The sequence below is a fragment of the Molossus molossus genome, unplaced genomic scaffold (genome assembly GCF_014108415.1).
Source record: "Molossus molossus isolate mMolMol1 unplaced genomic scaffold, mMolMol1.p scaffold_m16_p_2, whole genome shotgun sequence".
Taxonomy (NCBI): Eukaryota; Metazoa; Chordata; class Mammalia; order Chiroptera; family Molossidae; genus Molossus; species Molossus molossus.
In genome coordinates, this window is record NW_023425355.1 from 138,931,906 (window position 1) to 138,956,305 (window position 24,400).

The following is a 24,400-nucleotide window of genomic DNA, read 5'->3' on the forward strand; positions in this document are numbered from 1 at the left end:
AATATATTTACCTCTAGGTTTTTTGTAATGCTTAAATGACATATAATAATGGAAAACACTTATTTATAATTATTTTTCCTATTCTACAATAATATATACAACGATGGAGTAAGGGAAAGTACTGAGAACATTTTTAAAAGGCTTCATTACTGCCATGTCACCTGGACCTGGAAGACTTGTTTTTCTAGATGAAGAAATATTTCCCTGTGTGAAGGTTTCATAATCACACTCAAACAGGCCCATGAACATTTACATTTAAAGTGGCTCCTCTCTTTTATCTGTGACATGAATACCTACACCCTGGGAATGAGGACACTGATCCAGTTCCTGAGATTTGACAAAATAGCCACTGTAGTTTCTTTGAACTCTATATTGCTATGATCCTGTGGCTCAAGATGACCAGAGCCTGACATGGACACTCCTTGAATTTCATACCATGAAGAAGCATTCTTATTTCCTTGTGACCTTAACTGAGTTTGAACAGGTAAGTGAAAGGGAAGGAGGCACAATGTGAAGTCAGCCATAGAACCAGTGTTTAACATGGTCATCTCAGAAATAGAAAATGAATCTTTTTAAGTTTTCCCAAACTAGATCAGGTGAGTTAAACTGTGGTGTGGAGGGTAGTGTTATTATTTTTAAAAATGATCATAAAAATTAAAACTTATCAGAAATAAATGAATTCCACAAAGACAAGGGCTAAATCATTTATTTAGGAAGGGAAAATGTTACCCAAGTAGAGAGTTTCTTGTGAATATGAGCTTGAAATTAAAAGAAGGAAGTAGGGATAACTTATTATTAATAGAATTGCCTGAAAACCATATAAAACCATTACTCCCACGATCCTTACTTCTAGGGGTCTTTGGTCACTGTAGAATTATAACACCTTATGTGTGTCTTTAAGAGATTTTTAGGAACTTATTAACCAAATACACAATTTTGATTTGGCCATAAAAGCTAGGAGAGCTATGATTCTCTGGGATTAATGCATAATATTTGTTTATTTGATTTACTCTAAAAAAATAATTCTAAACTATGCTTATATATCTGTCCTCTCCAGGATGAACTTTATATTGGTTCATCAAATTGTTTACTGTTTCTTTTTCTTCTTTTTTTTTTCTGTCTTCCCCTGCTCAGTGCCCAACCCAAGTTCAAAGGCTGATGAGAGAGAAAAACTCATGAAGAGGTTTTACTCTAGGGAAAGTTGCTCAGTGAATGGGATCTTGGTGCACAGGGAAAGATGTCAGGCACTTCCTGGCTCTTTCTCAGCCTTGTTGCTGTAACTGCCGCTCAATCCTCCACTGAGGAAAAGGCCAAGATATTTTTGGATAATTTTAACATTAGAGCTGAAGAACTGCATCATCAAAGTTCACTTGCTTCTTGGAATTATAACACCAATATTACCGACGAGAATGCCCAAAAAATGGTGAGTGCTCATGGCTACATAGGAGTATTTGTTACTTCTTCAAGTTTAAATGACTGCCCATACAACTGAAAAGGGAAATCAAAAAAATACTCTGAACTGGGAGGTTGGATGTTTGCCTCAGTATTTCTGATTCTGGAGTCCCAGATGACAAAACTTAATTGAACTTGGGGTTCATTGGGAAAATTGTTATAAAATAATTCAATGGTCAGTCCAGATTCTTGGAAACCAGTGAATATGTTTTATCAAATTGCCAGCATAATTCTCCTCATAAGCAGGGTTCTAAAGCATTTCATAGAAATGTCATAAGTTAGTGATGTGAACAGGAATATCTAATGACTCTCTAAAATATGTTACCTGAAGAATGCAACTGGGGGCTTAGTGAAAGAGCTAGCTAGTAATTATCTAACAATTGTTCGGGTGAGGCTGGACTTGGGATTTCTTCCTTCTCAGTCACAGAGCTCTGAGGGACTTCCAAAGGTCACAGAATCCACCCAGAGTCCTTCAAGAAAAAATATAATTAAAACAGTTCTGACAAATTTCAGAATACTCTGGGAAAGCAAGATGTTTTGTTTGACGAATGCAAGGGTTTGGGGTTTCTTCTCTTAAGATCCTGAAGAAATATCCTTCCACATTTAGTGCTGGGAATTAAGCAACGTTATTTAAGAAAGGATTTTTTTTAGTGACACTTGTACAGCAATGCATTCCTTCAAAAATGTAGTTCAGAAGTTTATTTTTTAACATGATTAGTAGCTTGTATGTTTAAATTTAATAACTGCCATTCACTGTACAGATCAAATCTGATACCTACTGCCTCATTTGAAATCTACCAACAGAGTTGTTTTTTTTCTTTTTCTAAAGCTCAAAGAAATCCAGATTTTGACAGCCCAGTGTTGTTATAGAAGATTATGTTTTTCTTGTCTCATATTTTTGTCTTACCTCTTTTTATCTCTTCATTGTTTCTTTTTTTTCTCACTTTTTGTTTGATCTCTGTCGGAGGTGCCTATAGTGTATTGTGTATTTGTTTTCATGCTCAATTGAATGGTCCTATAGGCGGTGATGAATGTGTACTGACATCATTCCTAAGAGCTCTGGAACCAGACTGCCAAACTCCAGATCCTGTCTCCACAACTTTCTGTCTGGGTGAACTTGAACTAGTTAATTAACCTTTCTGCACTTTAGTTTTTTCATCATGTTTACCTCATAGGGTCATTGTGAAGACTGAATTAATACACAAAACCACCAGAATAGGGCTTGATGCTTGTGAGCATGGGGGAACAATAAGATATCACTTTCATTAGTGTGAGAGGGAGTTATAATTGCTGAAGAGACTTGTAACACTTCTGTTGAGTGCCCAGAGGCTGAGAAGTCCTGTTATAGATCGATATGTAGTGATGTTTACTGAAATCATCTCTGGATCATTAAATGCTATTACTTTTGAATTGCACCTGTTGATCAGAGCAAAGGTCAGAAATGAAAGAACATAAATTATGAAGTGTGTCCAAACTGCAGAAAGTTTGGGCCTCTTAAAGGAAAGTGAAAATATTTGAATGCAAGAAGTAAGCAGGGGCCTCAATATCTCCTTCTGCAAGCAGTGGTGAAGGGTGAATTAGTGCACTTAGGTGCACCTGTGTGAGTTCACCTAGGGAGGGAGGCAATAGGCAGGGAGGGAAATGGCCCTTTCTTCTATTCTCTTCTTACATATATTGTTATCCCCTAATGAAACAGTCACTGTGGCAGGTGCTATGAGGAGGTACCAAGATGATGCTTAGAAATGGTATGCTGCTTTTGACCATTTTAGAAATGGAGAACGTTCCCCAAAGGGGAGCAACTGGAATGATTTAAGAATATCAGAGAGTGAGAGAGAGAGGAGGGAAAACAGAATTAGCTGTACAAAGCCTGACTCAAAAAGAAAAAAAAAATTTAGTCTGAGGAGAATAAGAAAAGATAGCAGTTCACAGTTGTATTGGCCAAATCTCTGCATACTAGAAATGTGGTGCCTTTGAAAGCTCAAAAGAGATAAATTTACAACAAATAAGCCTAGCCAGTGTGGCTCAGTGGATCAAGCATCATCCCATTTACTGGGAGATCCCGGTTCGATTCCCGGTCAGGGCACATACCCAGGTTGTGGGCTCAGGGCATGCAGGAGGCAGCTGATGGATGTTTCTCTCTCACATTGATGTTTCTATTTCTCTCTCTCCCTTCTCTCTCTCTAAATAAATCAATAAAAACATCTTTTAAAAAATTTACAACAAACGGAAGGAGGTGCTATTTACTTTACAAGTGGTAAAACAGGCAAGACTTGTAAAACTAGGCCATTCTTTTTTTCCCCTCCCCCGCAACTCCCGACCCTTTGGCAAACATCAGCTTGTTCCCTGTATCTATGGGTCTGTTTTTGTTTTGTTTTGTTTAGATTTCATATATAAGTAAAATTATACAATGTTTTTTTCTCTGTCTGACTTATTTTATTCAACTTAATACCCTCTAGGTTCATTCATGTTATTGCAAACAGCAAGATTTCATTTCTTTTTATTGCTGAGTAATAGACTAGGCCATTCTTTAATCTGAAACAGTGAAACATTGAAAGCTATAAATAGATTCTTAAAGTATTTATGCAGATGTAAGGATTGCAGACCCACTCTGGGTAAGGAAGTATGGCCAAGTACATTGATGGATACAGTTCTTTACCTTTTCCTATATCAATGCCCAAGGTTATGTCACTTTGCAGTGCCATCTTACTGAAGGTGATGTGACTGCGTTCGTGATCACGTGACGTACTTTGACTAATGGGATGTTAGCAGACATGATACAAGTGGACGCTTGGAATGGATTTGAACAATGGGGCTTGTCCTTTGCTCCTTTGCCTTTGCTATGAGGCCAAGCCAGCTAAAGAATGAGAGACACATGAAGTAGTTGTCCTAGCAGAAACCAACCCCCTAAAGTGGTAAGCCAATCTAATCAAGATCAGCAGAGCTACCTGGCAACCTCTAGTGATTCCAGGCACATAAACAATAAACACTTATACAATTAAGGTTTTTGGTTATTTGTTATGTAGTATTATTTTAGCAATAGATAATACAATAAGGGAAATTTGGGCCATATTTTAGTATCAGAATATTGGTCTTGTTAGTCTCGGATCTGACCTAGCATGGTGATTTTTAAATCAAGTTTTGTGAACATACCTTAAAATAATAAAATACTTCAAAAATTGATCAGTGCAGTATCCTAAATGCTCCCTACTTAGGAGAGTTCCATCAGATAGTGCTAAGGAGAAAAGCTTGGTTCAAAACAGGTTTCCAAACAGTTCAGAAATTCAGTAAAAATTAGTTACCAAACACTTGTCATATGCTATATAATAAATTGCCCCCTTACTTCATACCAAATGCAGTTCTCATGTTTGAAACTAAATATTCACAATTAAACTGTAATTATTTACTCAGTAAAATGATAATTTTTTTTTATATTGTTCCTTCTTTGTAAGTTTATTGTTGGCGATTTTTGAAATACAGTCCATTTTAAATCTAAAGGATTTTTTTTTTCAAAGTCAAAAGCTCTCTAGCAGCATAGGAAGTCCCTGGACAGTTTTATTCCTGGAAGAGAGCAAAAGGATTCTACTGTGGCAGAGACATCCTGGTTCATTGTTCCAGTGTTTGTCAGTAACTAATACAGTTGCCCCAAACTCCTGTCCGTGCAGCTGAAGTGGGTGTTGAAGAATGCCCTCTTGAAGCCTTGAAAGTCTCTAAAAACATTTAATAAATATTTCTTGGCAAATTGTAAGAAACTATGAAGAGAGAACAGGAGGCCCATATGTAGCCTTTGGATGCTTTCTAGGGCTTCTTCAGTCCTTTGTTTCTGGGGCCCCTGAAAGTCCTTGGGCATACCTGATTCCTAAACCTTGATTCCTCTGCCTTTAGGGCTGGAGTCACAGTGAACTTAGAACAGGGGAACTTTAAACTGCTATTATATACCCAAGGGAAGAATGCAGACTTTATCCCTGTCTCCAATGACTCTGTCCCACCCTTGCCTAACACACACAAATACCTACACACAGGTACAGGGTGGGGAAAGATCATTGTGCTGGAAATGACAATGAAATTCAGGAAATCCAATGCTCTCTTCTGAGCTGGCTGTGATACCTTGGGCAAGTCACTTATTTCTTTGTCTCTTGAAATGGAAGGGTGTAGCTGGGCACAGCCAAGATTATTTAGTAGATAACAATTGTGAGTGGATAAGTTCCTCATGTAGATAATTAACATGGGTCAAGTGTACTAAGATGGGCCTTGTTCTTACTAGTTTCTTTTTGTCACGAACATTTGATAATATCCCAGTTAAGCGATGTAACTTCGGGGAAATTAAGCTTGAGCAACACAAAATGACATGTTTAAATACACTCAAACTTGGCACAATCATTCATTGATCTAAGCACTCTGACAGGATGCCAGGCGACCACCAGCTACATCCAGGGAGGGTAGTCTGGTGGTCAGGAACTGTCACTCCTTAATGTGCACCAGGTAACTGGGTGAAAAAGCATTACATTAATTTGGCTAAATCCTTTGGTTTAGAGCAGTTCCATGGGAATTTCAGACCTTGTTATAGGTCTTAGGGAACAAGGTGATTTTTTATTTGCGTTTACTATTGCAGGCTTTAAACAACAGCTTCATTGAGATATAACTAATGCACCATAAAATTCACCAATTTAAAGCATACAATTCAATGCTTTTTTGTATATCTACAGAATTGCACAATAATTACCACCATCTAATTTTAGAACATTTTTGCCACTTCAAGAAGAAACCACCTGCTCAGTAGCAATCACTCTTCCTCCTACCCCCAGCCCTAAGCAACCACTAATCTACTTTCTGTCTCTGCAGATTTGCCTACTCTGAACATTTCCTATCAATGGACTCATACAATAGGTGGTCTTTGTGACTGACTTCTTTCACTTTTCATGTTGTAGCATGTAATATTACTTTGTTCTTTTTATTGCCAAATAGTATTCCATTGTATGGATTTTTCTTTAATTTTTATCATAAAAAATTTGAAACATGTAAAAGAAGAAAGACTATTATATTAAATCTCCTAATACTCATCACTCAGCTTCACCAATTATCAATCAACACTTTGGCCAATTTTATTTTTCTCTCCAATCCCACATTTATTGGATTATTTTGAAGTAAATCCCAAACATCATATAGTTTTATGTGTAAATACTTCACCTTATGATTCTCAAAGTAAGAATTTTTACAACACCCTTAATAACAGTGCTATGCCAAAAACTTAACAATAATTCCTCAGTATCATCATATAGCTTGTCAATATTCAAATGCACCCTACTGTCTCATTTTTAAAAATCAGCTAGTTTATTTGACTCAGAATCCAGCAAGGTCCTCTCCTTTCATTAGTTTTGATGAATGTACTTTAAGTGTCTTTTAATCTATAGTGTCCCTCCCTCACTTCTGTTTTGCAATTTATTCATGGAGAAATTGAATTGTTGGTACTATAGAAACTTCCACTTTCTGGATTTGCTGATTGTGCCCTCTGAATGTCGCTTTACATGCTTTTTTGTCCCCTGTATTTCCTATAAATGTATAGATTTAGGGCAGAGGTCAGAACACTTTTTCTGTAACAGGCCAGATAGTAAATATTTCAGGCTTTGTGGGCCTTTTCCTCAGGATAGCTTACAACATGGCATCTTGCTGCATCAAAGTCAGCAGGGGAGATAGAATCCTTTAGCAAGATAAAAATTACAATCTTATATAACATAAATATGTACATCCTGTCTTTGTTATATGCTGCTGGTTAGAAGTGGGTCCTGTACATTCAAGGGGAGGAGATCACACAAATGTGTACTGCTAGGAAGTGGGATCATGGGCGTCATCTTAGAGTCTGTCCACCATAGTATCCAAGATCCAGATGCTGGCAGTTGATCGCCAGCTCCACTATTTATTTCTCTCAGCCCCTTAATGCACATATAAAAAATGGAGACAGAATGATTTTTTTCATCCTCACCCAAGAACATTTTTGCATTTATCTTCAGATAGAGCAGGAGGGAAAGAGGGAGAAAGAGAGAGAGAAACATCCATGTGAGAAAGATGCATCAAGTGGTTGCCACCCACACGACCCCAACCAGGGCCGGGGACAAACTGCAACCGAGGTACGTGCCCTTAGTGGGAAAGGAACGCGGGCCGACGCTCTAACCGCTGAGCCAAACTGGCCAGGGTGACAGAATGATTTTTCTATCTCCTGGGATTATTAAGAAGATCAAGTGAGGTAAATTATTTTGCAAAGTACTCTACACACATCCAACTCCTGCTTACTTTAAGGTCTGTCTCAGATCCCACCTTCTCCACGAGGGCTTGGCCAAATCTAGTTGTCTAAATGAATTTCTCTTTTCCTTTAACAGAAGCTGCTTGGCTTGCTCATAGTTTATACATTATCATATGCTGTTATGTATCATTAATGAAACATTCATGATGCATATCTTATCTGTATGATAAAACTGAAAGCAACTTAAGAACAAAGACCTTTTACTATAAATAATAAAACTTTTTTTGAATGCATAGGAGTCATTGGACACTCTAATAAGCATTTTCTTATTTGTTCATTCTTCTTATCCTTAAAATAACCCTTTAAGTTTTATTATTATGCTGATTTCACAGATAAGGTAACTGCAGCTCAGAGAGGCTAAGTAATTTGTGCAAGGTCACACAGCTAGTCAGAGGTGTCTGACTCCAGGAATGGAGATCTTACTTGCCTAATATTTTATCTCTTTTACATGGTCTAGAGAAGTACAATATACAAAGTAGTGGTTCATTTTAGTCTTTGATAAATAGAAATTTGTGCATTGAGGGAAGACTGCACTAGAGAAGTCCAGAGGAATCTACTTGCCTGCTGATTTCAACATGGGGGAGAAGTGAGCCCTGGCGCCATCAAGTGCTTGTTGATTTCTTTTGGTAGTAAAAAATCACCATGGCTATCAAATGGACATATTCTGGGCAACCTTCTTTGTGGAACATAATTTAAGATCATAATCTCTGGTAAATCATGGCACCATGTAGCTTACTGGAACCTGGTGCTCATTTCTCATGGTCCCCTTAGTCATGAGAGGCTGTTTGCCAATTAAGTCCATAGTAAGCTTTACTAGGCTCTCCCTTTAGAACATTCATCCTTGAATCCTGATTAACTCTCCCACGTCACAGTGCTAAAGCTATAAATTCCAGGGCCCTACAATGTGAATCATCTGTGGGAATTCACTTCCAGTTCTGGGGACAGGACTCTTGGGAAAACTAGGCACTGAACCAGAAAGAGAGAGTGACCAAGAGTGGCCTGGTCACTCTTAACCTAAGCCTCGACCTTCAGCAAAGTAGAGAACTAAACCATCTAGGAAATATAAGATGTTCCACCAGATGTTTTTGGACCCTATCTTCTGTTCTATCTGTTCAAGCAGTGTTATTCTGACTTTAATTTTATTTATTTTTTGTCATTTCAGAATGAGGCCAGCAACAATTGGTCTGCTTTTTATGAAGAACAGTCCAATCAAGCCAAAATGTATCCATTACAAGAAATTCAGGATCTTATAGTCAAGCGCCAGTTGCAGATCCTTCAGCAGAATCAGCCATCAGTGCTCACAGCAGACAAGAGCAAACGAGTATGTAAACATTCTAGCACTGATCTCAAGAGTTGAAATATTGGGGAATATTAAAAATTAATATCACCCATGGCTGTTTCCTTTATCTGCAAAGAGTGGCATACTGACATTAAAAAGAGCTCTGGGCTTAGGTGGGGTGACCGTATAATGTATCATCCAAACTAGAATTTTTTTGAGAGTGGAGGAAGACACATAATAATCATGTTAGGACGTAGAGTTAAACTGAGATTGTCTGGGCAGTGCAGTGTTTAAGGACACCCTATACAGAGGTCACCTTCCTGAGGACCAGGAAGCCTGAAGAATACACTTAGTCTATGTCTGTGGTTCTCAACTGGGGTAATTTTGCCTTCCAGGGACATTATCAATGCCTAGACACATTTTTGGTGGTCACAACTTGGGAGGGGTGCTATTGGCATCCAGTGGGTAGGGATGCTGCTAAACATTCTACAGTGCACAAGACAACTCCCCAAAACAAATAATTATCTGGTCTAAAATGTCAATAGTGCCAAACTTGAGAAGCCTTGTGTCGTAGTCTAATCCTTTCTTCCTTTCATTCTTGACTTTCCTTTGCAACCTCTTTAACAAGTGGCTGACAACCTCAGCTCAAACTGCTTTAGGGATGGGTGATTTACCTCTTTCCAAGACATCAGTTTCAAATATGGGTTCCTCTAATTGATGGAATGATACTCCCTCCATTGAGTGGTAAGTGATTTACCTCCACTTTGTTCTGCCTTCTAAAGCCAAATTGCTCTTTCCTATAATAGACTTTAAATAAATGAAGGCATTTATTTTTTAAAACTAGTTGAGTTTTTTCTCTAGGATAAACATTCTTTACTCTGTCAATTTCCCCCTATATAATGGTTTTGAGTCCCTTAACCAGTCTTAGTTATTGTCTTCATTTTATCCATATCCTTGAACCAAACACAGCACTCTGAGCTGTTTCTGGTCTGCATGGAGGTGAGAAGCAATGTGACATTCTACACCCTGTGCTCTACATCTGCTAAGACAATCTAGACTATATTAGTTTTCATTGTTTGTTTGTTTATTTGTTTACAATCCAGTTCCATGGTTGGCTCATATCAACATCACTGTCCATGAAGTCTCCAAATATTGCTCTGAAAGGATACCTTTTAAAAATTTATTCCTAGATAGCTAGTTTGCCCAAGTTCAAGAAAGCCTATATTCACCCCTGTTAACATAGCACTTCTCATTCTATCTCTCTAGCCCAGGAGTCAGCAAACTCTTTTTTTATAAGGTAAAGATAGCAAAAATTTTAGGTTTTGTGGGCCGTATTATCTGTCACAATGAGTCAATTCTGCTGTTGTAGAGGGAAACCAGCTAATGCATAAACAAATGGGTATGGCTGTTTTCCAATAAAACTTTACAAAAATAGGAAGCAGGTAGGATTTGGTCTGCAGATCATAGTTTACTGATCCTTCATCTAATGAAATATTTGTATCTAAAATATTTTGTTATTTAACATCAAAGTCTTATTTCTTAGTTGCTTATCCTCTGGAATTCTGTGGTCTAGTCTGCATCTATAAAAAGAAAAAAATGCATAAGAAGAAAGATGAAACCATATGGCCCATCTCACCCTACAAGTTGATGTTTATTATTCTGCATTCTTGGGATCTACTTATCTAACTAAGTGTTAATCCACATTATCTTATCCATTTCATGCTTCTCTATCTTTCCCACAAAGATATCACGTGAAACTTTTCCCATTGGCCTGGTCTATCCTAGGTGGAACCCAGACATGCATTTTTAAAAGATTCAGATAATTCTAATGTGCAGCTAGGATTGAAAGCCACTGAAATGCATGTAAGAGCTTGAAGTGTTTGGGAAGAGGGGAGATTCAAAGATGCATAAATTCGATGGATAGAAATAAGGGGGAGATTGAAAAAGCAGGCAGAGAAAGAGACCATGAGTGGTTTTGTGCCATGGTAAGGAATTTTGGTTGATTCATTTGAACTATGGGATCTTGTTAAAGTTTTAAGCACGGAATTTATTTTATGTTTTAGCATAACAACTCCTGTAGCACTCTTGTAGCAGAGTGAAGGAATAATAGAAGCAGGGCCTTTTATCTGGTGTTTCTTTTTTTTCTTTTCTTTTTCAAATCTTTATTGTTGGATGTAAAATGTATTACAGATGTTCCATATTTTTCCCCCATTGACCCCCTCCTCCCCACTCCCGCCCCCCTCCCACCTTTTCCCACACTATTGTCTGTGTCCATTGGTTATGCATATAAGTTCTTTGGTTTATTTCTTCCCACCCCCCAACCCCTTTCTCTTTGAGGTTTGTCAGTCTAGCAATGAATTTGTACTTCTTAATTCCTTCAACTTTTTCACCCATTCCCCCAACCCCCCTCCCAACTGGCAACCAACAAAATGTTCTCTGTATCTATGAGAATGTTTCTGTTCTTCCTGTTCATTTTGTTTGTAGATTCCATTGTTGATAGATCTGTATTCATTGCCACTTTGTTCATACATTTTATCTTTTTCTTCAAAAAGACCCTTCATCATTTCATATAATAACGGTTTGGTAGTGATGAACTCCTTTAACTTTTTCTTGTCTGGGAAAGTTTTTATATGGCCATCGATTCTAAATGACAGCTTTGCAGGATAGAGTAATTTTGGTTGTAGGTTCTTGCTTTTCATCACTCTGAATATTTCTTGCCACTCCCTTCTGGCCTGCAAAGTTTCTTTGGAGAAATCAGCTGACAGCCTAATGGGAACTCCCTTGTAGGTAACTAGCTGCCTTTCTCTTGCTGCTTTTGAGATTCTCTCTTTGTCTTGAACCTTTTGCATTTTGATGATGATGTGTCTTGGTGTGGGCCTCTTGGGGTTCATCTTGTTTGGGACTCTCTGTGCTTCCTGGACTTGTATGTCTGTTTCCTTCACCAAGTTAGGAAAGTTTTCTGCCATTATTGTTGCAAACAGGTTTTTGATTTCTTGTTCTCTCTCTTCTCCTTCCGGCACCCCCAAGATGCGAATGTTGGCACGCTTGAAGTTGTCCCAGAGGCTCCTTACACTATCCTCATTTTTTTGGATTCTTTTTTCTTTTTGCTGTTCTGAATGGGTGTTTTGTGCTTCCTTATATTCCAAATCGATGGTTTGCTCCTTGGATTTACATACTCTATTATTGAAGCTGTGTAAATTATTCTTTATTTTAGTTAATGCCTCCTTCAATTCTAACTGTGTATCCATGATTTCTAACTGGTCCTTTTAATGCTCTTGAGGCCCTCACTGAGTTCACTGAGGTTCTCACTGAGTTCATTGAGCATCCTTATAAGCAGTATTTTGAACTCAGTATTTGTTAGGTTGCTTATCTCCCTTTCGCTTAGTTCTTTTATTGGGGTTTTGTTCTGTTCTTTTCTTTGGGACCTCCTCATTTTGGCTGCCTCCCTGTGTTTATTTCAGTGTATTACTTAATGAGAGGTATGGGGCTCGCTGAGACCTGATGCTGCTCGTTTGAAAGAATTTAGGAAAAACCTAAAGCAGGATCCAAGACAGGCCAATCCTATGGTTAAGTGAGTGGCAACAGCTTGGGTGGGCTTAAAAGTTGGGTGGGGCGGGGCGGGGTCTCAGGGAGTCAGCAGGGCGGGGCTACCAGTGTGAGCCAGGTTGCTCGAGTCCCAGATAAGGAGACTGTCTGCCGCGCCCCGCCCGGGGAAGGGCTCACCAAAGAACAAAGGCCTCTAACAGCACATTTGTCCCCAAGAAAGCCCCCTCTCCAGCCCTCGCTCCAGTGCCAAACAGCTCAGTTCTTCCCTGTATGTCTCTGGCGCCCCTCAAGCTGCCTCCCCTCCAAGCTCAGAGGGAGAGAGTCCGATAAGTCCATGCGCGGGCCCTTTAGGGAGCTGCCTGGGGCACCAGCCGCTTCAGCCTCCCTGAGCCTCAGTTTCCGCTGTTTTTTTCAGGCAGAAGTGATGGGGATTCTCTTCCTGGCACTGGAAACCTGAGCGGGGCACCTGGTGTAGGACGGGGACCCCTCAGTCCTCAGGAAGGACCTTCCCAGCCGCGGGAGCCTCCTGATTTTTATCCGCCACACGTGGGTGTGGGACCAGCTGGTCGCGCCGCCACCCCTCCTACCAGTCTGGATGTGGCTGCTGATTTAATTTCGTAGTTGTAGGACTTCCATTCAGGTTGATTTCAGGCGGTTTTGAATGATGGTTGTTCTGTAGTTTAGTTGTAACTTTGATGTGGTTGTTGGAGGATGGGATACCGCGTTTACCTACGCTGCCATCTTGACCGGAAGTCTACCATGGAATTTTTTGTTAAAATGTCCCATTAGTTGAAACAAACACTGTCTCTACCACAACTCTGATGAGTTATAACAAAACTTAAAACACACCTTGATGTAGGTTTCCACTCACTTGTCTTCTATGGGAATACTCAGCTTGATATACTCAGCCTTCACATTAATCTTGCAGCCAAGGGCGTACCAAGATTTTCAAAAGGTATCTGGTGTTTCTTAAATCATCTGTGGGAGAGAATCTGTGGGAGAGAACCAGCCCTCCCTTCCTCCTCTTCTTTTATTATCAATCAATTGCATGCCTAAATACCATGGAAATATTAAACGGTTTTAAAAGTTTATAAATATTTATTCTTACAGTTACTGTACTTATCACAGAATGGAAACAAATCATTTACTGACTTGCACTGATTCATAGGCCATACTTTGAGTAGCACTCCTTTACTCTATTACCTTTACTCTCCTTTAAACTCTAACTGCAAGGTAAAGTTTAATCTTTTCAGTATGGCATGGAGGGTTCCTCATAATCTGGCTCCTGCTTACTTCTCCACTCCCACATCCTCCACTTCCTTCAACCAACACTACTACTCTAGTTTTCTACATCATGTCATCACTCTCTGAAAATGTCACGTCTTTCCCAACCACTTTCTACCTTTTTTTAAATTTATTTTTTGTTTATTCATTTGTTTTTGTTACAGATGTTTCTCATTTTTCCCCCATTGATACCCTCCTCCCCTTCCCCCTTACCCCATCCCCTGCTCTGTTGTCTATGTTCATTGGTCATGCATACATGCATGTAAGTTCTGTGGTTTATCTCTTCCCCCCAAACCCCCACTCCTCTGAGGCTTGTCAGTCTGTACCCCACCTCTATGTCTCTGGGTTAATTTTGTGCAGCAGTTTGTTTAGTTCATTATATTCCACAAATAAGTGAGATCATGTGATATTTGTCTTTCTCTGCTTGGCTTGTTGCACTTAGCATAATACTCTCCAGGTCCTTCCATGTCGTCTCAGAGGATGAGATCTTTCTTTCTTACAGCTGCATAGTACTCCATTGTGTATATGCACCACTGCTTTTTTATCCACTCATCTACTGATGGACACTTGGGCTGTTTCCATATCTTAGCTATTGTAAATAGTGCTGCTATGAACATAGGGGTACATGTATTCTTTCTAAGTGGTGTTTCAGGATTCTTAGGGTATATTCCTAGAAGTGGGATCACTGGGTCAAATGGCAATTCAATTTTTAACTTTTTGAGGTAACACCATAGTGTTTTGCACAGTGGCTGCACCAGTCTGCATTCCCACCAGCAGTGTACTAGAGTCCCCTTTTCTCCACACCCACGCCAACACTTGTTGTTTGATGATTTATTGATGGCGGCCATTCTGACAAGTGTGAGGTGAAACCTCATTGTTGTTTTAATTTGCATCTCTCTGATGATTAGTGATGTTGAGCATCCACCTTCTACCTTTTAGGCTCTGCCCTCCATCTTTCTTTTATACTTGATCAATTTCTGCTTCTCTTCTAAGACACAACTCTGATGTCCCCTCCTCTTTGAAGCCATTCCTGAATCTCCTCCCCATATTGGCCACATTACTTTTTGGTGCCAGTTATAGCCCTTGTCACTCTGTTATGTAGTTATTGGTGTCATGGCTGCCTCACTGTCCCACGACTGTGGGGTCTTTGAGGACCAGTGACTTGTTCATGTCAGAATTGTCAGAGTATAGGACATAGTAGATGTTCAATAAATGTGTACTCAATGAATGCTGAATGAAACAACAATTGCACTTTGTGCATGCATAAGTGAGAAATGATTTTGGGATTTTGGTAGATCTGTTTATTTTAGTCACTCCACATATATTTATTACATGTTTGTAAGGCTCTGTGCTAGCTGATAGTGGGGAGATTTAACTGAGATATTCCTGCCCTACATAAAGGAAGATACTTGGTAAAGAAGATGTTAACTGCTGTATTTGGAGGCATAAAAAATAACATGGCCAAAAGGACATCTTTACATGATCACTTTCTTTAGCATATTTCCTATTTTTAACTGTGTTTATTATCTTTAATTTACAGTTGAGCACAATTCTAAATACAATGAGCACCATCTACAGTACTGGAAAAGTTTGTAACCCAAATAATGCACAGGAGTGCTTATTACTTGCAACAGGTAAGCTATTAATTTTGAGCAGTGATTATGAAATTCACTTTTTTATTCCAATTTTAGAAATAAAATTGATGTTAGATAATGACATTGTGCCTTTCAGATGGATAATCCAAAGGTGAGAAGATTCCAAATATGTAGGTTTCAGCATGTAGATGGACTTTTAACATTTAACAAAACCACATCTGCAAAGTCTGTCACATGCCAGTAATTTAATTAAGTTAGTAGTTAAATGATGTCAGTGGTTTATTTTTTCTGAAAAGTATTTTGGAACTATAATAAGGATGAAGAAATCAATGAATCATGAGATTTTATTTTATAACTTTATGACCTTTATGTCTGCCAGCCTTACTTTTAATTCTTGAAAGTTCATGTAATTGTTTACAAATGCATGTTTATTTACTTTTGGGTGCTTTGCAATAACAGGCTTGGAAGACATAATGCATAACAGCAAAGATTACAATCAAAGACTCTGGGCTTGGGAAGGCTGGAGGTCTCAGGTCGGCAAGCAGCTGAGGCCATTATATGAAGAGTATGTTGTCCTGAAAAATGAGATGGCAAGAGGAAACAGTAAGTTTGCTTGTCTGTAGAGGTCCTGAAGCTTTCTTTGAGGCCATGGAGTTATTTCTCATGAATCACCAAGGCTGCCCTTTGATATAAGGTGTATCCCTAAATTAATGATCATCTGCTGAACAATTCATGTTGCCTGTCTCAAAGAAGAAACTACTAGGGAATAAGGAAAGGTGACTTGACATTCTACAGTTAAAGAGCTCAATTATAGGACCTCAAACAAATCATTTGTCTGGGAAAGTCTCAGGCCCCCCCAAGGTTCCTGAGGTCATCTGGGGATTGAGTAGGGGTTCTATTTCTCAGGAAGAATGAGAGACAGAGACACCGCCTCTCACCTAAACTCCCATCTAGCTATGGTTCATTCTCAAAGGTAATTTGTGTGTTTACTTCAGGGTGGTGTCACAGAAAGAAAAACTCAGATTAATTTAGGCTGGAAAACCATTATTTTCTCCAGTTGTAGTCATAACTCAAATCATGTGGTTATAATCTTAACATGGGAAGGAATTTCCATATCTCTTAACTTACTCTCCTGCCTGAGTAATGTGTTGAAGCCACGGCATTATGAATGACTTTATGCTTTGGTGATTCGCTACCTTTTGGGGTTGAGCAAGGAAGAATTTTTTTCATTTGTTGTTTCTAAATGTCTTTCACTGCTACTTAAACTCATATTTTCAAGCCATAGGTAAGCTGGAGACAGTAACTCATCACCATATCTTTCCATCCAAGTATTTATTTCTCTCCTTATCTTCCTGATCATTCATTACCAATGTACTTGTAAAAATATAAATTATTAATATACATTGGCAAACTTTCTTAGCTAATACCCTAACACAAGCTCTTGTTTCCCAATGATAAGATACTACATTAAACAGATATGGATGTACTGTGTATACATATGATTTTCAAATAAACACAGACCCATTGTGGCAATGTCTGAAATGAGTTGGGTTGGATTTGAAAATATAAGTCCCTGAACAAAATGAGAATTTAAAAAATTCAGATACAATTGCATGTTTTAAAGGTAAAGATGTAAATTGCTCTATGGAGAGAGTAGAGACCCAGGGTTAGGAGACTAGGAATGTGCCTCTGCACCTTACCAGTTGTGTGATTTGGACAAATGATTTGACCATCTAAGAGCAGGCTGTTAATCTGCACAGTGGAGATTATAATAATGTCAATCTTGTAGAGTGCTTGAGTTTATTAGATGAGACAATGCATTTAAATTTCTGGCACAGAGCAAGTGCTGAACAGACATTAGCTAGTGTTATTATTCATTTGCATTCCTTTGAGTTGATATTTAGAAGGGCAATAAAAATAAGACAAATCTTTGGATTTTTAAAACATTTTCAGGCAAGGTTAATCTATGTATATTGTACTTTTATTCTTTATTTCCCTTATGTTCTAAACAGATTACGAGGATTATGGGGATTATTGGAGAGGAGATTATGAAACAGAAGGTGCAGATGGCTATAACTATAGCCGCAACCAATTGATTGAAGATGTGGAACGTATCTTTTTAGAGGTAACCAAGGAATTATACCCAGAGACAGATGTAGGGCAGTGCATGGGAAGGAGGGAAAGTGACCAAAGGCATTCTGTCTTGTTGTAACACACTGGTCAGCCATTACTAGGCATTAGAGTTATGTAATAATAGAGCTGAAAATATTTTAAAGAATAACAGGGCAACTCCTACATATGATCAGAATTGCTTTACTTTCTTCCCCTTTTCAGCTCCTAACCAGCAATCACCAACAGCAAAATTATAAGAAGGAAAGATTATAGAAGGAGCAATCTTTTAGATTATAAGAAGAAATGGTCTTTGTGAGCTACCTGGGGCCAGTACTGTCTTCCTCAGTTAGCAGAGCCATCGGTTTTCCTTCCTTACACAGAACAATCAATACAATTGTTTCCTTATCTTTGACTAAGGAAGCTTTTTTAAAAAATATGTTTTTATTGATTTTTTTAAAAGAGAGACAGAAACATGGATGTGAGAGAAAAACATTGATCAGCTGCCTGTAGCATGCCCCCTGCTGGGGATTGAGCCAACAACCCCGTGCATGTGCCCTGACTGGGACCTCTCAGTCCATGGGATGATGTTCAATCCGCTGAACCAGACCAGACAGCAGGAAGTCTTTATAGGGAAGGGAGAGGCCTATGAGTGTCCCATTGACACTTTTTAATGTCTCCCTCTTCCTTCATTTTGATCCCCAAATCTTCTCCCCTTACTCCTGTGCCTTCAAATTTCTTATGTGTAGCTACTCTCTCTAGCCATGGTTGGGCAGAGCTATAAAAATTGGAAGCAGGACAAACATTCCCCCCACAAAAAAAGAGAAGTGGGAAAAATATTTGAAAAAAGTAGATCATCAAAGAAATGGCAGATGAGCAAGTAAAGCATTACTAGAAAAATTAAAATTAAAACCATGATTAAAAATCACTACACACCCACCAGAAGAGCTTTGATTAAAGAAGACTGACAATACCGAATGTTGGTGAAGATATGAAGATACTGGAGCCCTCATACACTGCTGACAGAGATGTCAAATGCTACAGCCACTTTGAAAAATAGTTTGAGAATTTCTTAAAAGTTAAACACACACATACCATATGACTAAGGTATTCCACTCTTAGCTGTCTATATGAAAGAAATGAAAATGTATATCTATACAAAGACTTATGCATGAATGTTCATGAAAGCATTATTCATAATATCCCCAAACTGGAAACAACCTAGTTATTCTACAACTGGTGAGTTTTATCCATGAGATATTAAATGAAACAAATTGATGTATTCATACAATGAAATGCTACTCAGTAATAAAATAGAATGAACTACTGATACATGCAATAACATGGATGAACCTAAAAAACATTATGCTAAATGAAAGAAGCCAGACACAAAAGGTCTCATATTATATACTTTCATTTAATGAAATGTCCAGAATAGGAAAAACTACAGAGACATAAATTAGTTCAGTGATAACCTGGGGCTGAGGATGGGAGTGGAATAGACTGCAAATGTGCACAAGGGAACTTATGGGGGTAAAGACATGTTCTAAAACTTGTTGGTGGTAATGGTTGTCCAACTATATAAATGTACTAAAACTCATGAAACTATGCCCTTAAAGATGGGTGAATTTTATGGCATGTAAATGGTATTTCAATTAAAAAACAAAGGAAGTTGGTAGCATCTTAGAAATGAGTATTTTTGCATCTGCTTTCAATTTGGAATGTGTATTCCTCCAGGTGTGTTTATTGCTTTATGCAATGGGGCTAGTTATCATCAACATCTGGACCGAAGGAATGTTTTCAAATTCTCCAGAACACTTGAGAGGAAAAGAAATGGGAATTTAAGGCAATTCTACTTGTCTAAAGAAGCTTCTATTTTTAGTGATGAGGACTAGAAACAGGAGCAGGCTTCTCTTGGTGTTAAACTTTCTTCCTGGGCTTTTCAGATTAAACCATTATATGAACACCTTCATGCTTATGTGAGGGCCAAGTTGATGGATACCTACCCTTCCCATATCAGTCCGACTGGATGCCTCCCTGCCCATTTGCTTGGTAAGAAATTCCACAAATTGTGTACTTTGCTCTATTTGTTTCCACCAATAAAGTTGTTTTTTTGGAGTGAGGACCAACATAAAACTTTTGAAAAATTCTGTGAATGGAATTAGTAATATTATACAAATCACATTTTGAAAGCACTGTCTTCAATAGAAAAGTCATTTAAAAATTGTTCTCTATTGCATTATTTTATTTTGTGCATAAACAATTATGTTGGCTGTAGTCCAAAGGATAAAAGGGTGATTTAAGATAACTAGAGAAGGAACTCCAAGTTCAAATGAGAGTGTAAATGGGGGGAAATAAGTCTTAATATTCAAGTTGGTTGGATAATTCCATTTCTCTTGAAATGGAATTTGGGATTTTAGTATCAGATTGTCAGGGGAAAGAAGCTTGGTAGGCTGGAGGTAGTCAGTCATGAGAGAAAGGCTTTCTAGAATTAAGGTATAGCCTGAGTTAAAGCTTCATAAGTTCATTCTAAACTGTAGCAATTACCTTTGTTGGAAAATATTTGGTTTGAAATCAGATGAGTAATGAATGAAGTCTTCATTATGAATAAAGATGCCTTGCCTAGGAGAAAAATCAATCTTCCAAAAACTTTGGATCCTGCCATGGAGCCTTTGTAGACCATGCATGACCTAGGGCTGTTTATTGAACCTGCCAATTCCCCTCCAGAGAGTGGCTGTCCTCCACTTCTCTCTCCATCACCACAGAAGTTGAGGCCAAATAAAATTTATGTGTTTGAAAAATTCATGTCATGTATACATAGCATTCCTACTACAGACAAGCTAAGTTACTGGCAGATAATTCTTCTCCAAGGCCAAGCCTCTCTCAGTGGGAGAGAATATGGACAAAGGACCTGTGGAAACTTTTTACTCTAAAGCAATATATAAATACTCTCTACAATGTCTTTGGCAGGTATTCTTCAGTAATTCAGTTTCTGCTTAAACATGCCTGGTGTGACACTTTTTCTTCCTTCCAAGGTAGACTATTCTATCGCTTCATGGCACTAATTATAAGAAAGTTTTACCTTGTGTGGAACGGAATCAACATACATCTAATGCCTTCCATTCATTATACCAAATTCTATGTTATGAGGTTACCCAGGGTATATCCATTCTTCTTTTATAAGATGGCTTTTCTGATATTTGTAAATAACCATCATAGAAGACATAACATAGTACCTGGCACAATCATATGTACTTAATATATTTTTTGTGAATATTATTGTTATCATCATGTATACACTGTTTTCTTATTTTAAGTTAAATATCTTACACAGCTTTTTTAAGGCATTCTTTAGAATATTACTTTTCTAATTGTTCTCCTTTGTATAAGATATCCTTTGTTGATATCTCTCTTCAAATATCATGCTCAAAACTGAACAGTCATTCCAGATAAGGTCTAACCAACATAGAGTATAAATGGTACTATGGCTTCCTGTGTTCTAGACACTATAATTCCATTCATTTATGTTAAGGTCATATTTGGGTTTTGGAAGCAATGCGATACTGTTTGTTGGGCCCCTTTTGGTCTTTTACATGTGGGCTGTATTTCAGCCTGATGTCACATATCACATGGTTCCAGAGTGGATAGGTAGATTTTTCTTAAAACATGAGTTCATTGGAGTATTCTTTGTGTTAGTTATGTTGCCCCATTCCTTTGGTGTCAGGATTCTGGTCCTGCTATTAGATTAATTTTTTCTAGATCCATCTTCCCTTTTAGGGTCTGGCCTTGAAATCCAATTTAATATTTATTTGAAATGTTTGAAAAAATTACCCAGTTAAGTATATTACTATATTATAGTTATAAAGGTGAAATTTAGTCACAAGTTAGTAGAGATTCCTGAATGATTATCTTATATGTTCTCTCTTGCATCCAACATTAGGGATTACTAATTGTTTAATTTTTAGTATTTTCTCCCTTGAATGGTAGATTATATAAATGTTTCAAATCTATATTAGCTATGATGTCCCATATATTTAATAAACGGTGGCTTTGAACTTTGAACTTTAATTTTAAATGGGAGACACTGGGATGATTCCCTAACAAGTTTTGCTTAACCACATAATTTTCTGCCATTTTAACCTTTTAGAGGAGATAGAAGAAGAAGGGAGCATTGAAACTTTAAAATAAGAGAGGAGAAAAGAGGTGGTAAAAAGGAAGCATAGAAGCTAGATTAAATCTATAACACTATGTGGCCTGTTTATCAATCTCACCTTATGTACTATGTATATATCAGGTCTATACTGCTGCTGTCTTTCTCATGTATTAACAAAATCTTTTTTTAAATAGGTGATATGTGGGGTAGATTTTGGACAAATCTGTACCCTTTGACAGTCCCCTTTAGAAAGAAACCAAACATAGATGTTACTGAAGCAATGCTGAACCAGGTAGGAAGAAGAGGTCTTGAAAACCAAATCTAAACCCTCAACTTCATTTCTTTTTAGGCCATCTTTCTCTTCCTATCTGTTGTATATGAAACTATATAAATAAATATTTTCATGCTCATGAAAAAGTGGTTTACAATGTCAATAACATCAAGTACCTTGAATAACAGCTAGGGTATTGATCTTACTGAGAGATATTGAAAATGGAGAGGACCTAAGTTTTCCATTAAGCAGTGAGATGTGGAATTATCAACTTGTTGGCCACACTCTTTCCAAAGTTAGTCATTGCTAAGTAATCTGTATGACTAGTGAAAAAAGAATATCATTAGAATATTTTTGCATATTTAAAATTTATTATTGTTAAAAATATTACAAAAGTCTTTAAAATAATTTTAAAATTACCTTTCTGTTGCCATCTTGATATAATTGTTTAAATTCTTTGTGTTCCCTTCCATTGATGAAATTATAATATATTATTAAATTCAGATAATAGTTTACATTTCTGTGTAGAATTCATAGTCATACTTCTATTGGCTGTATAAAATGTCTTCAGATAGTTGCACCATAATTTACATTTTAGGTATTGCTGGACTTTTTTGCTTGTTAATAGTTTTAAATCTGTAAGCAGCAATGCAATGAACATCTTCACATACATAACACATTCCTGGGAAAAGTCTACAGCTAAATAAAAACGTGAAGCTATAAGGGCCTCCAGACTCCTGCGGCTGTTCTAACCCTATTTTGTAGTTGAGCAGCAGCAGAGGCCTATCTTTAACCCCTTAGCCTATCTACAGTGCTTTTACACCCACCATATCTCCTAATGTTATCTTTACAGTAAATCTATGAAACTATCAGGACAGGCATTGTGATAGTTCCATGTTGTAGGTGAGAAACTGAGGTTCAGGTATATGACTTGCCAAAGTCACAAAGACAGTCAGTGGAAGCTAAGGTTTGAACTCAGAACTCCTAATATTTCCAGTATGGGTTTATATTAATTTATTCTTTATTTAACAGATGTTAACTGTTCTTACTAGTCTACACTGTTTTGGTATACACTCATTCTGCTCAAGACAATATTGCCTGATATTAAGCCTTTATAGATCAATTATTTTAAAAAGCCATAGTGTCATATCCTGTTTCATATCACCAGGGCTGACATAGGAGAAAAACCAGACTTGACTGGTCTTTGAGATCAAAGGAAGTTTTCTGTGTCACTAGAAGTGATTCATGTAGTATCTGCCAATTACACAGACTTAGTTTGTCTGATGTGGGCCTTATCTCCAAAGAAATGTCAGCTCCAGGGACACTGGCTCCCAGAAGAATTTGCTGGATGGGAGACATCTACTGCTGCCCCTGTCTGGTGCCAGAATATTCTGAAGTTTAGATTCCCATACAGACTATGAAGCCAAGACACAACTACACATTTGCTAGTGGGTTATATGTGGGCCTTTTTGCTTTCAAAAGCCCATGACTTCATGTCCACCTTAATGTTTTTGTCTTCCAATGAGCTTAATACCAGGGCCTTACTCCTTGAAGGAGCTCAATCAATGATTGTTCACTTGAGCCCGGCCGGTGTGTCTCAGTGGTTGAGCATCAACCCATGCACCAAGAGGTCTCTGGTTTGATTCCTGGTCAGGGCACATGCCCAGGTTGTGGGCCCAATCCCCAGTGAGGGACACGCAGGAGGTGGCCAATCAATGTTCTCTCTTATCGATGTTTCTTTCTCTCTCTCCCTTCCTCTCTTTCTAAAATCAATAAATAAATTAAAAAAAACACAATTGTTCACTTGAGTTCAATAATTTTTAGCAATGAAGTCATTGTTGTTTATGTTATAATTGGAATATAGAGAATAAAGACCAAAAAATCATACATAATGTCACCCAGTCTTTGAATATTTTTGTGCATTTTCTCATTAAGATTATATTCTATGTAAGTGGTTTATATATTCTACTATTTCCCATTTTACAAAGTCATTATTTATTTAACCATTCCAATGGTTTACACTTTTTTGTTATTAAAAATCATTTTTAATGTTGTACACCTTAAATTTACACAATGCTATATGTCAAAGATATTTCAATTTAAAACAATAATAAACAGCCCTGGCTGGTTTGGCTCAGCGGTTAGAGCGGCGACCTGCGGTCTGGAGAGACCTGGGTTCGGTTCCCGCTAAGGGCACGTACTTCGGTTGCAGTTTGTCCCCGGCCCTGGTTGGTCGTGCGGGTGGCAGCCACTCGATGTGTCCCTTCACGTCGATGTTTCTCTCTCTCTCTCCCTTCCTCTCTCTCCCTCCCACTCTATCTGTACAAAGAATGGAAAAATATCCTTGGGTGAGGATAAAAAAAAATAAATAAAAAAAAATAAAAAAATAAAACAATAATAAACAAAAAAAATCACT

At 37.9% G+C, this 24,400-nt stretch overlaps 1 protein-coding gene across 3 annotated transcripts in view; it reads left to right on the forward strand.

The window, feature by feature from the left end:
• The first annotated feature begins 289 nt into the window (after nt 1-289).
• Nucleotides 290-24,400, forward strand: part of ACE2 (angiotensin I converting enzyme 2) — a 48,944-nt gene continuing 24,833 nt past the window's right edge. Inside the window, exons 1-8 of one of the 3 annotated variants that reach the window (XM_036271599.1) lie at nt 290-484; nt 1,135-1,423; nt 8,910-9,068; nt 15,397-15,490; nt 15,911-16,054; nt 17,464-17,576; nt 19,507-19,612; nt 21,908-22,005. In XM_036271599.1, the coding sequence (XP_036127492.1) occupies nt 1,238-1,423; nt 8,910-9,068; nt 15,397-15,490; nt 15,911-16,054; nt 17,464-17,576; nt 19,507-19,612; nt 21,908-22,005 (900 nt within the window). In that variant the 5' untranslated portion in view covers nt 290-484; nt 1,135-1,237. Of the gene's footprint in view, nt 485-1,134; nt 1,424-8,909; nt 9,069-15,396; nt 15,491-15,910; nt 16,055-17,463; nt 17,577-19,506; nt 19,613-21,907; nt 22,006-24,400 lie in introns of those variants that run through there. The other 2 variants (XM_036271601.1, XM_036271600.1) reach the window with 2 other exon arrangements.